The sequence below is a fragment of the Dromiciops gliroides genome, chromosome 2 (genome assembly GCF_019393635.1).
Source record: "Dromiciops gliroides isolate mDroGli1 chromosome 2, mDroGli1.pri, whole genome shotgun sequence".
Taxonomy (NCBI): domain Eukaryota; kingdom Metazoa; phylum Chordata; class Mammalia; order Microbiotheria; family Microbiotheriidae; genus Dromiciops; species Dromiciops gliroides.
Genome location: NC_057862.1, coordinates 158907748 through 158924496, shown reverse-complemented (window position 1 = coordinate 158924496; position 16749 = coordinate 158907748). Strand labels below are relative to the sequence as shown.

General features: G+C 40.1%; 1 protein-coding gene across 1 annotated transcript in view; it reads right to left on the bottom strand.

The window, feature by feature from the left end:
- ADAM10 (ADAM metallopeptidase domain 10) overlaps positions 1–13969 on the bottom strand; it is a 170998-nt gene extending 157029 nt beyond the window's left edge. Inside the window, 1 exon segment of the mRNA XM_043986216.1 lies at positions 13617–13969. Within this exon segment, the coding sequence (XP_043842151.1) occupies positions 13617–13671 (55 nt within the window). The 5' untranslated portion in view covers positions 13672–13969.
- Between the last annotated feature and the right edge of the window lie 2780 nt (positions 13970–16749).

The window sequence follows — 16749 nt, the reverse complement described above, 5'->3', positions numbered from 1 at the left end:
ATCATTTTCCAGCCAAAGATGGCTTAGAAGGTCAGCGGGAAAAGTCTTTTGTTCCAAGGTGGAAGTGGAACCCAGCCTAGCAGCCGCAATGTTCAAATCCAGACCCAAGCAAGCAGCACCAGAGAAACAGACCCCCAAAGCCTCTAAGAATCAGCTACAGTGGCAGCTTCTTCTGGAACTAAGCTCACAGTCTGGTGAGATGGGTGAGCGGCTGGCCATGGCATAAATTACAGGGGTGTCTTCTGACACTAAGGCAGAACTTGGTTGTTTTGCCTGCTCAGGAAATCAGGAAGTAATCTTGAGTGGGGGTCAAGATGGGGAAGGGGAACAGGCTCATCCGAGCTAGCAACCACAGGAAAAAAGATTTTTTTGTTTTCAGGTTAAAAAGCAAGTAGGCCTGGGGTTATTTGCAGACCAGAGTACAGGACAAGTGAGTGCAGAATGGGCCTCTCCTTAAATTGCACCACCTGGGACCCCCTGAAGCTTGGGACAGTACATCCTGGAAGCAGTGCCCCACTTTAAGGAGGAGTTAAAAGTCAAGAAATAGGGTGGCAAAATGGACAGACAGAAAAGGATGCAGACCATAGAAAGTTTCTTTGGTGACAAGGAAGATAAAAATATATCCTCAGAAGTAGATAAAGTCAAAGCTCCTATATCCAAAGCTAGCAAGAAAAAAATATGAATTGGTCTCAGGCCATAGAAGCACTCAAAAAGGACTTTGAAGACAAAGTAAGAAAGGTAGAGGAAAAAATGGAATGAGAAATGCGAATGATACCGGGAAGTCATGGGGAAAAAAAAAGCAAACAGCTTGAAAAGCCAAATGGAAAAGCTCTTTGAAGAAAATAATTGCTTAAGAATTAGGACTGAACAAATGGAAGCTAATGACTTTATGAGAAATTAAGACACAAAAAAAGCAAACCCAAATGAAAAGGAAAATAGAGGGCAATGTGTCTGAAATATCTCCTTGGAAAAACAGCTGACCTGGAAAATAGATCCAGAACAGATAACTTTAAAATGATTGGACTACCTGAAAACCAGGATCAAAAAAAGAGCTTTGACATCCTCTTCCAAGAGACTGTCAGAGAAAATTGACCTGATACTCTAGAAGCAGAAGGTAAAATAGAAATTGAAAGAATCCACTGATCACCTCATGAAAAACATCCCAAAATGAAAACTTTCAGAAATATTACAGCCAAAAATTCCAGAGATCTCAGGTCAATTAGAAAATACTGCAAGCAGCTAGAAAAAAGGAATTCAAATACTGTGGAGCTACAGTAAGGATAAAACAAGATCTAGCAGCATCTACATTAAAGGACCAGAGGGCATGGAATATGTTATTCCAAAAGGCAAAGGAAATGGGATTACAACCAAAAAGCACCTACCCAGCAAAAGTGAGTATACTTTTTCACAGGGAAAAATGGGACTTCAATAAAAAAAAGAGGACTTTCAGGTATTTGTGATGAAAAGACCTGAAGTGAATAGAAAATTTGACTTTCAAATACAAAACCCTAGAGAAGCATAAAAAGGTAAGTAAGAAAAAGAAATCATGGAGGAGGTTAAAAGGTTAAACTGCTTACATTCCTACATGGGAAGATGATACTCCTAACTCATAAGATCTTTCTCAGTATTAGGGCAGCTGAAAGGAATTATTTATTTATTTATTTATTTATTTATTTATTTATTTATTTATTTATTTATTTTTTGCGGGGGGGGGGGGGGGTGTTGACTTGCCCAGGGTCACACAGCTAGTAAGTGTCAAGTGTCTGAGGCCGGTTTGAACTCAGGTCTTCCTGAATCCAGGACCAGTGATTTATCCACTGTGCCACCTAGCTGCCCCTGAGAATAAATTTAGACAGGGGGCACAGGTAGAAATTGATTATGAAGGGATGATACATGGAAAGCATTTCTTTTTCTTATCATGTTTTGTTTTGGTTTGGTTTTTGCAGGGCAGTCAGGGTGGGGTGGCATGCCTAGGGTCAAGCATCTGGTAGGAATATATCTTGCCCTGTGGGGACATGAGAGGGGAAGGGGATAAGGGAGGAGGGGTGAATGGGAGGAAGAGTAGGGGGGGGGGGAGTCAGAAGGAAAACATTTTTGAGGAGGTAGAGGGTAAAAGGAGATAGAAAATAGAGTAAATATCATGGGGAAAGGGAAAAGGACCCACATGTACAAAAATATTTATAGCTACTCTTTTTGTTGTGGCAAGGAATTGGAAATTGAGGGGCTGCCCATCAACTGGGGAATGGCTGAATAAGATGTGGCATACTAATGTAATGAAATTCTATTGTGCTGTAAGAAACAATGAGCAGGAGGAGTTCAGAGAAACCTGGAAGGACTTGCATGAACTGATGATGAGTGAGATGAGAACTAGGAGAACATTGTACACAGTATCATCAACATTATATGCTGATCAACTGTGATAGACTAGATTCTTCTCAGCAGCACAATGGTACAAGATAGTTCCAAAGGACTCATGATGGAAAAGGCTCTCCAAATCCAGAAGGGAAAAAAAAAAGGGGGGGGGGAACTGTGGAATATGGATTCTGATTGGATCATACTATTTCTTTTGTTTTTGGTGCTGTTGTTTTTTCTTTTTTGAGGTTTTTTCTTTTTGCTGATTCTTCTCAAATAGCATGACTAATGCAGAAATGTGTTTGATGTTATTGTATATATATATAACCTATATCAGATTACCTGCTGTCTAGGGGAGGGGCAGGGGGAGGGAGAGAGAAAAATTTGAAATTGGAAATCTTATATAAACAAATGTTGAAAACTATCTCTACATGTAACTGGGGAATAATAGAATACTTTTATTTAAAATTTTTTAAAAACATATATATATATATGTATTTAATATATATATCATGGGGAGTGAATAGGATGGAGGGAAACAGCAATAGTAACTGAGGAAAAAATCTGAAGCAGAGGCAAGAGCAATATAAGATGAGAATGATGATGATGATGGTACTTTGCTGGGCTATTGTGAAGAATATTCTTTGTCAGGTATAAGGTACTATATAAATGTAAGCTATTATTGTTATTGCAATAATCAACTTTATGAGTGTTTTCCAAGGAAATCTCCCTTTAAAGTACTATATAAATGGGGCAGCTAGGTGGCGCAGTGGATAGAGCACCAGCCCTGGATTCAGGAGGACCTGGGTTCAAATTCAGCCTCAGACACTTGACACTTACTGGCTGTATGACCCTGGGCAAGTCACTCAATCCTCATTGACCCTCCAAAAAAAAAAAGTACGATCTTTTAAAAAAATAAAATCAAATGAAAAGAAGAGGAAAAGCTGTAAAGAGAAATGAGTGTGATGCAAGCAAATGGTGAAAAAAGAATCAATAGCTTGGTAAAGGAGGCACAAAAATACTGAAGAAAATAACACTTTAAAAAACAGAATAGGCCAAATGGTAAAAGAGGTACGGAGGGGAGGGGGGGGAACATACCTTAAAAAGCAAAATTGGCCAAGTGGAAAAAGGCACTAAAAAATTCACTGAAGGGAACGCCTTAAAAAGTAGAATTGGCCAAATGGAAAAAGAGGCACAAAAATTCATCGAAGAAAAGGAACTCCTTAAAACATAGAAGTGGGGGCAGCTAGGTGGCACAGTGGATAGAGCACCGGACCTGGATTAAGGAGGACCTGAGTTCAAAGCCAGCCTCAGACCCTTGACACTTACTAGCTGTGTGACCCTGGGCAAGTCACTTAACCCCAACTGCCTCACCCCCCCCCAAAAAAAAAACCCACACACGTAGAAGTGGCTCTTTCCGCCATCTTACAGTCCATTACCATGGTACACATGAATGTCCTGGCAGATGCTCTCAAAACAATGAAGGAAAAAAACAAGGAAAACTCCAGGTTCTCATTAGGCCATGCTCTAAAGTAATCATCAGATTCTTAACTGTGATGATGAAGCACAGTTATATTGGCAAATTTGAGATGATGGATGATCACAGCGCAGGAAAAATTGTTGTGAACCTCACAGGCAGATAAAACAAGTGTGGTGTAATCAGCCCCAGATTTGATGTTCAACTGAAAGATCTGGAAAAGTGGCAGAATAATCTACTACCATCCTGTCAGTTTGGGTTCATTGGGCTTACAATCTCAGCTGGCATCATGGACCATGAGATGAAAACACACAGGAGGAAAAATCCTGGGATTCTTTTTCTAAGGGTGTAAAACATACATACAAATGAAATGCTCCAGTGAACAAACACACACACACACATACACACACACAAAGTAAAAGTGACCAAATGAAAAGTAGGTAGAAAAGTTCACTTTATTAGATGTCAAGAAACAATACATCAAAATCAAAAGAATGAAAAAAACTATTTTTGAATAAAACTAAAGATTATGGGGCAGCTAGGTGGCCCAGTGGATAAAGCACAGGCCCTGGATTCAGGAGGACCTGAGTTCAAATCTAACCTCATACACTTGATACTTACTAGCTGTGTGACCCTGGGCAAGTCACTTAACCCTCACTGCCACGCCAAAAAACCCCTAAAGATTCTGAGGTCACTTCGCCAAAGAACATCCACTTAAATTATAAAACAAAGGCTTATGTCAGGCCAAATTAATTTAGAACCTGCAACCCTGAAGATCTTAATCAAAATATAACAAAGGTCACGGGCAATTCAGAATGCTATCTAATAATAGTAATAATAATAACAACTAATATTTACAATGTGCCAAGTACTGTGTGCTTTATAATTATTATCTCATTTGAAAATCCTCTGGGGCAGCTAGGTGACACAGTGGATGAAGCACTGATCCTGGAGTCAGGAGGACCTGAGTTCAAATATAGCCTCAGCCACTTGTCACTTACTAGCTGTGTAACCCTGAGCAAATCATTTAACCCTCATTGCCCGGGAGAAGAGAGGAGATGAGAAATCCTCACAAAAACTATAGAAGGCAAGTGCTATTCTTATCTCCATTTCACAAATGAGGAAACTGATGCAAACAAGTTAAGTGACTTGCCCAGGGCCACACTATTAGTAATCCTCTAAGGCAGAGCTTCTTAAACTCTTTCCACTTGATACCCCTTTACACCAGAGAAATTGTTTTTTCTTTACATTTCTTTTTTAATTTAGTGAGGCAATTGGGGTTAAGTGACTTGCCCAGGGTCACACAGCTAGTAAGTGTTAAGTGTCTTAGGCTGGATTTGAACTCAGGTACTCCTGACTCCAGGGCCCATGCTCTATCCACTGCGCCACCAACTGCCCCTACACCAGAGAAATTTTAATGCAACCCCAAGTATATAGATATATAAAACAGGTATACATAACCTTTTACTGTTGCCAAATTTTTTGTGACCCCATATGGGGCTGCAACCCACAGTTTAAGCTTTGCTCTAAGGCAGAATTTAAACTCAGGTCTTCCTTAACTGCAGGCCACGGGTTCTATGCTTTGTACCACCTAGCTACATGACTGCTTATTATGCCCCCTAATTCATACTATGTACACACACACACACCAGAGAACACATAAAATAGAAGCTTCTTATCTTTGGAAATAGGGACTCAAGTGTGGTATCACTGGTATAGGCAACTCTTGGTGGAAGAAACTCTACCAATGCTGATGAGCACCTTCTCTATACCTTACAGCCTGAAAAGAGTTGCCTAGCCAGTACAGTACTATCCACGTGAGACCTGAACCCAGGTCTTGCTGCCTTAAAAGACAGCTCCCTATCCATTATACCATGCTGCCCCTTTCAAGGGTAGAAATAGCTTGAAATAAAATGAACACTTCACAATTGAGTTTGATAACCTTTTAGCCTCCTCCATCACCTCTGTCAGCTGCTGAAAGGAAGCCAGGGGTCTCTTCCCTCTGATTCCTCTAGCAAACTGAATTAACTGTGGAACAATTGGTCTTAAAGAACAAAACTTGCTTAGAACCAAAAGTTGCTGCAAAGCCTATAGAACAAAAACCAAACGCAATGATGTCTTTAGAATAAGTTAAGTACTGAAACAATTTTTATAGACAGTACTTCTGATAAAGGCCTTATTTCTAAAATATATCAAGAACTAAATCAAATTTATAAGAATCCAAGTCATTCTCCAATTGAGAAATGGTCAAAGAATATGAACTGGCAGTTTTCCATATGAAAAAATGCTCTAAATCACTATTGATTAGAGATGCAAATCAAACCAACTCTAAGGTACCACCTGACACCTATCAGATTGGCTAATATGACAAAAAAAGGAAAATAATAAATGTTGCAGAAGCTGTAGGAAAACTAATGCATTGTTGGTGGAGCTGTGAACTGATCCAACCATTCTGGAGAGCAATTTGGAATTATGCCCAAAGGGCTATAAAGCTGTGCATACCCTTTGACCCAGCAATATCACCATTGGGTCTTTTTCCCAAAGAGATCATAAAAAAGGGAAAAGGACCCACATGTACAAAAATATTCATGGCAGCTCTTTTTGTGGTGGCAAGGAATTGGAAATTGAGGGGCTGCCCATCAATTGGGGAATGGCTGAACAAGTTGTGGTATATGAATGTAATGGAATTCTACTGTGCTGTAAGAAATGATGCGCAGGAGGAGTTCAGAGAAACCTGAAAGGACTTGCATGAACTGATGAGTGAGATGAGCAGAACCAGGAGAACATTGTACACAGTATGATCAACATTATGTGTTGATCAACTGTGGTAAGACTTGATTCTTCTCAGCAATACAACGGTACAATATAATTCCAAAGGACTCATGATGGAAAAGGCTCTCCAAATCCAGAAAAAAAGAACTGTGAAATATAGATGCATATTGAACCACATTATTTCTTTTGTTTTTGGTGATGGTTTTTTCTTTAAGGTTATTTCTTTTTACTCTGATTCTTCTCTTATAACATGACTAATGCAGAAATATGTTTGATGTTATTGTACATATATAACCTATATCAGATTACCAGCTGTCTTGGGGAGGGAGGGAAAAAATTTGAAACTAGTAATCTTATAAAAACAAATGTTGAGGGGGCAGCTAGATGGCACAGTGGTTAAAGCACCGGCCCTGGATTCAGGAGTACCTGAGTTCAAATCCGGCCTCAGACACTTGATACTTACTAGCTGTGTGACCGTGGGCAAGTCACTTGACCCCCATTGCCTAAAAAAAAAAAAAAAACAAATGTTGAGGGGGCAGCTAGGTGGCACAGTAGATAAAGCACTGGACCTGTATTCAGGAGGTCCTGAGTTCAAATCCGGCCTCAGACACTTGACACTTACTAGCTGTGTGACCCTGGGCAAGTCACTTAACCCTCATTGCCCCACCAAAAAAAAAAAAACCAACCAAATGTTGAAAACGATCTCTACATGTAACTGGAAAAGAATAAAATACTTTCATAATTTAAAAAAAAAGAATAAGTTAAGTACCAAAGCAAAACTGAGTAGTTTTGAAACACCAAGGTAGATAACTTTTAAACAGTGTTTATATATGAAATCAGCAAACCAAACATTGGTGAATCAATTAACCACCACACTTAAAAATTTAGATAGTTTAGAAATCTAAGCAAATAAAATATTCTTCCAAATTAGTATGCCAAATATTAATGTCATGCATTAAAATATTAACATTAAATATTCTGAATACCAATAATATTACAAATAGTAATGGCAAAATATTTCCAAAATATAGGCCTGACCATGTAATTCCCCAACTCTTTAGTAACTTCTTATTCTCTAAGATTAAAAAATGAACTCACCTTAGTTTTTAAAGCCCTTTAAAACCTGACTTCAAACTAACTTTCCAGACTACTCTCCTTTATGCATTCTATGCTTTAACCAAATATGCCTAATAACTGGCCCCCATCTCAGCTTTCTTATCTGCTGTCTTCCTGTCTTGGCATGCCCTCCTCATCTCTACCTTTCAGAATCCCCAACTTCCTTTAAAGCTCAGCTCAAGTGCTACTTTCTGATCCACCATTCATGATCCCCTGTTCCTAGTGCTCTCCTCCTCCTAGTCTTATTTTATAATATGTATCTTATCTATGTACACATTACAGAAACCCACAAGAATGTATGCTCCTTGAGAACAGAGTCTGCTTTACTTTTTTATATTTGTACCTAATAAATAGTAAGCATTTAATAAAAATGTTGAATTGCCATAAGGACTCTATAAATCACAAAAATGTTAACATTCTTCTTCAATATATTGCTAGTCAGAATAAACCCAAGTAACTTTTGTTGTAGTACCAAAGGAAAACAAACAATTATGTGAAAGATGTTGCAGGGGGTTCATGCAAATACAGGTCTGTTCTGCCAAAGGACTTCTATGGAATCTGTCTGTCTGAGGACAGCCACAAAAACTATCTAAGCTTCTGAAAGATTAAGCTTTATGACACTATAAGCTTCTCTCTCTTTTCTGTCTCCCAAAGAACTGCAGGGGATGAGGGATGGGGGGAGGGGGAGGAATTGCTAATTATTATTTAATGGAATAAGCCTACACACATAGCAGAAATAAGGCTTGATTTTCAAAGACTATGCCAGCAAAGTAAAAGCTCTGGCAGGTCCAACCAAACCAGAAAAGTAATTGACTTCATGCCTATAGTAGGGAAAGGAACAGAACCATACCAGACTGGTTGCAGGATAATAAAACTGCCCCACATCCCAAACTCCCCTCCCCCACAAGAATTAGTAATTAAAGTATAACAGCTGATGACAGAAAATAAAGGAGATAATTCTGATTACACAAAATTGAAAAGCTTTTGTACAAGCAAAATCAATTCCCTGAGAACCACGAGAGGAGGAGTCTATGACAAATTTCTGGGATGAAGGTCTGATATCCAAGAAATGAAGAGAACTGATAAAAATATAACAAGTGGCATTTCCCAAAAAATATGTGGTCAAAGGATGGAATAAGCAGAATTCAAATGAAGAAAATGCAAGCTATCAACAATCATATTTTAAAATACTACAAATCACAATGCAAATTAAAGCAACTCATACCTCATACTTATCAGATTGGGAAAGATAACCAAAAAATGAAAATGATCATTATTTGAGGGGCTGTGCACAGATAGGCACACTATTGCATTGTTGGGGGAGATGTGAATTGGTCCAACTATTCTTGAAGTTTTTTGTTGTTGTTTTGTGCAGGGCAATGAGGGTTAAGTGATTTGCCCAGGGTCACACAGCTAGTGTCAAGTGTCTGAGGCCACATTTGAACTCAGGTACTCCTGACTCCACAGCCAGTACTCTATTCAACTGCGCCACCCTGTCCCAACTATTCTTTTTTGTTTTGTTTTGTTTTTTTACAGGGCAATGGGGTTAAATGACTTGCCCAGGGTCACACAGCTAGTAAGTGTTAAGTGTCTGAGGCCGGATTTGAACTCAGGTACTCCTGAATCCAGGGCCAGTGCTTTATCCACTGCGCCACCTAGCCGCCCCCCAACTATTCTTAAAAGCAATTTGGAAATATATTCAAATAGTAACTACACTCTATATACCCTTTGACAAGTTGATAACATTATTGAATATATATACCCGGAGAAATCACAGACAAAGGGAAAAGACTTAAGTATGAAAAATATTTATAGCAGCACTTTTTTGTTGTAGCAAAAAAAAAAAAAAAACAGAAACAAAGAGAGAGCCCACAAATTTGGGAATAGCTGAGCAAAATTTGGTACCATGAAAGCAATGTGATATAATAGTACTCTAAGAAATGACAGATTCAGAAAAAAACTGCTAAGATTCATACAACCTGAGGCAGAGAAAAGTGAGCAGAGGAAGCAGCTAAATGTCTCAGAACACTGGAGTCAGTTAAGACCCGAATTCAAATTAGGTCTCAGATACTTACTAGCTCTATGACTCTGGAGAAGTCACTTAACCTTTCTTTGCCTTAATCCACTGGAGAAGCAACAAAGGGCAAACCACTCCAGTATCTCTGCCAAGAAAACCACAATGGACGGTATTGGTGCACTATGGTATACAGGGTCAGGAAGAATCAGACAGCACTGAACAACAAAATAAGCAGCACCATCATGTATAAGAGAACCATGTATAAAAAATGAGCACGACAGTAATGTATAGAAACTACGAAAGACTTCAGTTAGCTGATCAATTCTGTTACCAATAGGGACTTTCTAAGATGAGGAGCAGTTTCTCAATTCTTCGCAGAGAGGGGAAGTAGAGGTACAGAATAAGACAAACATTTTCAGTGACAATGTATTGATTTATTTTACTTGATTATATTTGCTTTGTCAACTATATTTAATAGAAGGGAGGGTGAGTTAGTGAATAGGGATATAAATGAAAGAAAAGAGCATCAATGAAACATTTTAAAATACACAAGAGAGAAGTTCAGAAGAAACAAATTGTTAATTTAACATATACTTTAAAAATTATGTGGTTTTCACATACAATCCTTGTTCTCATCTTTGTATACTGAAATATTCACATTTGTTAATATTTAAATTCATAATGTTTAAAGAATTTTAATTTTAAAACACTTTTTTAAAAATCTAACTACCCCTCAATGCTCAAAAGCTATCTTAATTTTTTGAAGATGATATCAGAGATCCTTGAAGTGTAGAAGTATTTATCATTTTCATAGCACTTTGTGGGGGGAAGGGGGCAGGGGTGTGAGGCAATTGGAGTTAAATGACTTGCCCAGGGTCACACAGCTAGGAAGTGCCAAGAGTCTGAGGCCGGATTTCAACTCCAGGACCAATACTCTTTCATAGCACTTTTCATGTAGAATTCTCTTCCTCCTCTTCCCTAATAAAGTAGGAAATCTTGTCTCAGGGATTAGTTAAATGGCCTACCCCAAGTCACACAACCAGGAAATATCCAATTTACTTGGCAAGTCTCTGCTCATTCCAAGTGAACTACTTTTTCCATTAACCACACTTACAAATTGCTTTCTTAAAAAAAAATTTTGCTAAAATAAGATATTAACATTTTGAATAGATTATAAAACATTACATGCTTTTAGACCTTTATTAGCTAGGATAAAAAATACCTGAAAATACCATTATTTTAAACCATCACAGAAGAGTATTCTAATAATAATAGCTAGTATTTATTTAGCACCTCAGCTTTTCAAATATTAATCTGATTCTCCTAACAACTGTGGGAAGTGGGTGTTGTTATTATCTCCATATTACAGCTGAGAAAACTGAGGCCAACGGTGGTTTAAGTATTATTTCTAAAAGCCTACTTTTTTTTTGAAGGGCAATGAGGGTTAAGTGACTTGCCCAGGGTCACACAGCTAGTAAGTGTCAAGTGTTTGAGGCCACATTTGAACTCGGGTCCCCCTGAATCCAGGGCCAGTGCTTTATCCACTGCCACCTACCTGCCCCCTAGAAGCATACTTCTAAAAAGTATTATTTGCCCAAGAAGCATTAACTTGATGCCAATTTTAAAGTGAAAAGTAGCAATATTATTAATATGGGAGGAAATGTCAATTAAAAAAAAAAACTCAGAGAGTAAACAAACACCTAAATTAACAGATGAAGAAAGAACAAGTGAGGTCACTGATATGGAAATTAATTCTTTTTTTTTTTTTAGTGAAGCAATTAGAGTTAAGTGACTTGCCCAGGGTCACACAGCTAGTAAGTGTTAAGTGTCTGAGGCCGGATTTGAACTCAGGTACTCCTGACTCCAGGGCCGGTGCTCTATCCACTGCACCACCTAGCTGCCCCTGGAAATTAATTCTTTAAAGTCAAGATCTTGTTTGTGATGATCATGATTTAACTGACCCTTTCCCATTCAGTGTATATGTATCAAACTCCACATTCTCATACATGCTTTTTATTTTTCTTTTTTTTAAAAATGGAACTTTTGCTAATAACATACATAGTAATAACTTCACGGAAACTTCATAGTACCCTACATGTTGACTTAATTCTTACAACCTCCCCAAAAATACAAATTGTGAAAATTAACAGAAAAGATGTGACTGTCTAGAATCATAGTAGGAAGCACATTTTTAGAACAGGAAGGGACCTTAGAAACCTCGTATTTCATTAAACACTTTTAATGCTAACAAGTTAAATTTCATATCAGAGTTAGTTCTTATACTCAATATTAAAACAAAATCCTACCTGAAATTTTTAATTTTCCCTAAAATCCTAGTTCTGAATATGAAGACACAGAATTTTAAAAATTCTAGCCTCTAAAAATACCTTCCCAATCCAGGTCTAAAATAAATCCTTTCGATTCTTAGACAAAACGTTTGACCACTGTTACTTATGTATTAATAAGTGAAGTCTCCACTGACTAAAAGCATAAGCAAGATGTTTGAGGCAACATGCCAGGTAATTTCTTATATCACTGTACACTCTATTAAACCAAAGCATTTATGGAAAAATGTCCCAACGATCTAATGTTTCTAAAAACATTTTGCAAAGAGGGAAAGCTTCCCAAAGAGTCCTTTACACACAAACACCAAGACGGATAAAAACGAATTCCATACCCATCTAGAACCATAATTTAGTGCTCCTAAAAGTACAATTCTAGTTGGAAGAGGGGGGAAAAATGGTCTATAACTTCTGTGGCAAGCTATTCAACCTCTATCTTCCTACTCCACCCTGAGTTTGGGGAAACTGTCGTCTACAATTTACAACTAGGGAAAAAGTTACTCAAGTTGTGTCACCCAGAGGCCCTCCCTCTAGGAATGAGCCAGAATTTTGGTTCGAGGAAACTGAGAAACCCCCAAACACAAAACTGCAGCTTTACAAATTCCTTTCCAACCAAACCCCTTCCCCTCAGCCAGAGAAGCTGACCACATAACAAGATCCTAAGTCCCAGCGTGTGTACGGGTTGCTTGGTCAATGTTTCTCTATTAGAAGTCTCCGATAGGCTAAGATTGTTCTTCCACACCAAAGCAAGGAACCATCCCGCACCCCGAGGCTACTCAACGCAAGTTAAAAAAAAAAGAAAAAGAAAAGAAAAGAAGAAGAGGGGGCAAGAAATGGCAGTTGGTTACTTTGCTCCCAAAGTGCGGCCTCCAGGCACAATGAGGTGGGTCTGGACCTCGGCGCCAAGTCCAGAACAATACGAGAGGCCAGGCAAACAGCTGAACTTCCCACCAGTCTCCGCGGCCCGCGGCCGCCGGCGGGGCGGACTCCGAAAACCGCCAGCCAGAGACATCACACACAGCTCCAAGGTTGGGGAAGAGGGGAAAGAGTGAAACAAGAGCCAAGCAGGGCGAGAGAGAGGTGGGGGCAGCGCTCTCGGGCCTCCCCAAGAGGGGGGCTCTCCAGGGTTTGCCTCCCTCGGGTCCCCCCTCCAGACCAGGAGGCAAAAAAGGCAAAGGCAAGTGCCGCCCCCACCACCCGCCGGCCCCCTCACTCCCCCGGTGGGATCCCGATTCGCACGGGCTGAACGCCCCACCTCCACCCCGACACACCCGAGAGAGGACCGGGGTGGAAGACCCCCTTCCCCGTACCGCCTCCTCTTCCACGGGGATTCGGCTGGGCACCCGTGCTCCCCTCGCCGTCTCGGCCGCAGGAGGCGGGGAGGACGGAGGGGGCCGCGCCGGCCCGCCCCGGACGGGAGGGAACCCGCGGGCTCCGGGCGCGAGGGACAATGGGGAGGGGGAGGGCAGAGCACAGGAGGAGTGCCTCCGGAGCCCCCGGCCCGCGGGCCTGGAGCCCCCCCGGCGCCGCCGTGCCTCACCTCCGAGCCCCGCCGCCCAGGAGAGAAGCAGAATTAACACTCTCAGCAACACCATCTTCCGCCGCCGCTGCCTCCGCCGCCGCCGCTAGCCCAGGCCCCGCCGCCGCCTCCTCACGGGTTAACAACAGCACATTGATCCGGAGGGAGAAACTGAAGGGGCTTGGTCCGGAGCCTCCGCGGGAACCCGGGACCCTCCCCCGGCCGCTGGAGCCGCCAAGCACCTCCTTCTAGCTCTACTTCAGCGGCCGGCAGCGCTCCCAGCACCTCCAAAACAGGGACCTCCCTCCCCCCCCACACTTCCTTGTTTCCTTCCTTCTCCGTTTTCCTTCCCTCCCTCCCTTTTTCCCTCCTCTGCTTCCCTCCTCTGCCCCCTCCCCCCGAGCCCTCGACCTCCGCCTCCTTCCTCACCACGTGACGCGCGGGCGGCCAACGGGCACCGTGGGGCCGCACCCGTTCCCTCCCCCCCCCTCCCTCTGCTGCCCCGCGTGACGCGCGCTCCTTTGACTACACGGACCACCGCCGCGGTTTCCTATTTCCCAACCCCAAACCAGGTTCTCACTCGCCGACGTTGTCCCTCCCCTAGAGAGGCGGGGTCTCTGCTGGCCCTTCCCCCTACCCCCCGGAGCAGTGGCTCCAGAGCGGTGCACGCTGCGAAAGAGTGCCCTCCTCCGCCTTAAAGCCACAGAGGCCTCCTGATTTGCCTTTTTTTTTTTTAAGCAAGCATTCATGCTTGGTTAAAATGGGACAGTAGTGAATGCGGTATGGACCGCTTCCCACTTTCCGACTGTGACGTAGACACTCTTTTTTTGCTTAAATTTTAGTGATATATTATATTTCTCACTGCATCCATCCCCCAACCATTTTCCTGGGAGCTATTCTTATAATAAAGAATTTTTTTTTAATAAGAAAGAAAAAGTTCTGCAAAACTAAGTAACATTAAAAAAAAAGTCTGACGTTATATGCACACCTATGGTTCTGCAAAAGAGGATACAATACTTAATATATCTTCTTCGGGGCCAAACTGGTTCACAACATTCAGTTTTCCATTTTTTGGTGGTCGCTGTATTTCCCACTTACATCTTGATAGTCTTTATGCATATTGTTCTCCTAGACCTGCTTACTTCACTTTTCCATCCATTCTTATAAGTTTTTTCATGCTTCTCTACTGTCATCCTGCTCCTGGTTTCCTACAGAACAGCAATAATCTGATTACATTCATGTTGTAATTATAACAGTAATAATAACTAACATATTGTGCTTGCAAAGCGCTTTACAAAAATTGTCTCATCCAAAAAACGAGAGATAGGTTTTATATTTCCGTTATAGATGAGGAAACAGAGGCAAAAATTGAGGACTCGCAATTCTCACCATTAATGTCTGAGGCTGAATTTAAATTCATGCCTTCTTCACTCTCAAGTCCAGCACTCTACCCACTACGCCACCTAGCTGCCTGTTATGTACCACAACTTTACAACTTTAGCCATCCCCCAGTAGATGGGCATCTACTTTGTTTCCAATTCTTTCCTACTACAAAACGTGCTGCTGGAAATATTTTGGTATATAGTGAGACTTTATTATTGTCAATGACTTGCTAGGACTATATTGCTAGCAGATAAATACTTGGGTAAAGAGTGTGGAAATTTTAGCCATTTTGCATAAATCCAAATTGCTTTCTATAACGGTTCTACCAATTCACATCTCCATTAACGGTATCTTAGTATGCCTGTCTATCCACACCCTCTTTAGTACAGTACTGACTGTTCCCATCTTTTGTAACCTCTGTCAGTTTACTGGTTGTTAGGTAAAACCTTAAGGTTATTTCAATATAGCAGTTTTTCTTTTGAGGACTGTTCATGTGCTTTTATATTGGGAAATGGCTTTTGGCTTTACATATTTGTTAGTCTGTACACCTCAAATATCAAAGCGTTATCAGACATGTTTAGTCCCTTCCCAGCCAATGGCCTCCTTTCTTATCCTAGATGCAATGATTTTGTTTACACTAAAAGTTTTTTAATTTCATGTAATCAAAATTATGTATTTTGTCTTTTGTACTTGCCTCTCTCCCTTGTTTGATTAAAAATTCATTCCTTGCCCATATCTGTGAAAGGTATATAATCTACTTATCCTCTTTTTTAATGGTATGATCTTTAATACCCAGGTGACATATCTATTTTTAATTTATTGTGTTACATGGCATAGGATGTTGGTCTAAATCAGTCGGTTTTCACAGGACTTCTTATCAAATAAGTTCTCTCCTAAATAATTTATGTTTATGGTTTATCAAACACGGTTATTGAGGTCAATTATTTCTGATTATTTCTTCCCTAGTTTGTTCCACTCGTGTACTTTTCTATTTTTTAAACATTACAACATGGTTCCAATGATTTTGCTTTATAATGCAATTTGAGGTTTGGAAGTTTTCATCCCCTTTCAGTTCCATACTTTATTCACTATTTCCTTTGATATTCTAAATTTTTGTTCCTCCAAATGGATTATTATTTTTTCTAGCTCTGTAAAGTATCCATTTAATAGTGTTATTGGCATGGTATTAAAATGATAAATTAATTTTGGCACCAATACTGTACTGTCAAATAACTTGTACAGTCACAACCAGAAACACAAAAACAGTCCTCCAAATGTCATAAAATTCAGTAAACTGCAAATCAGGCATAAATACAAAGTCTTTTCAACAGTAGAACTACCTCAATTGAAAGCCAACAGACACACAATGTTTAAGCATGGTTTTCTGTGCCTCAAAAGAAGCAAAAGCAATGAAAATAAGTTTACATTCCAGTTTAGGTCCTTCAGGATCTTGAACCCAGAAAGTCTATTTTTTTTTTGCATTTCTATGCATGGGTTACAATCCCTAAAACAGGAATTCCCTGATTTTTTTCTCTGGACATTCCCCAAAATTCTGAAACAGTTTACTTTTTAGATGGTTTCTCAATAGAAAAATATATAATCTACAATATTTTATGATCCAGAAATTATTTTTTGTACCTGTTTTGATGAATCATTCTTGTTATGCTTGAAGCAGTTGAATTTGAGGAGAGTATTATTATTATTATTAATAGTAAAGTGGCATTCTTACAGTTCATTTAACCATAACATGTGAAAAGTTTAAAATATTTTA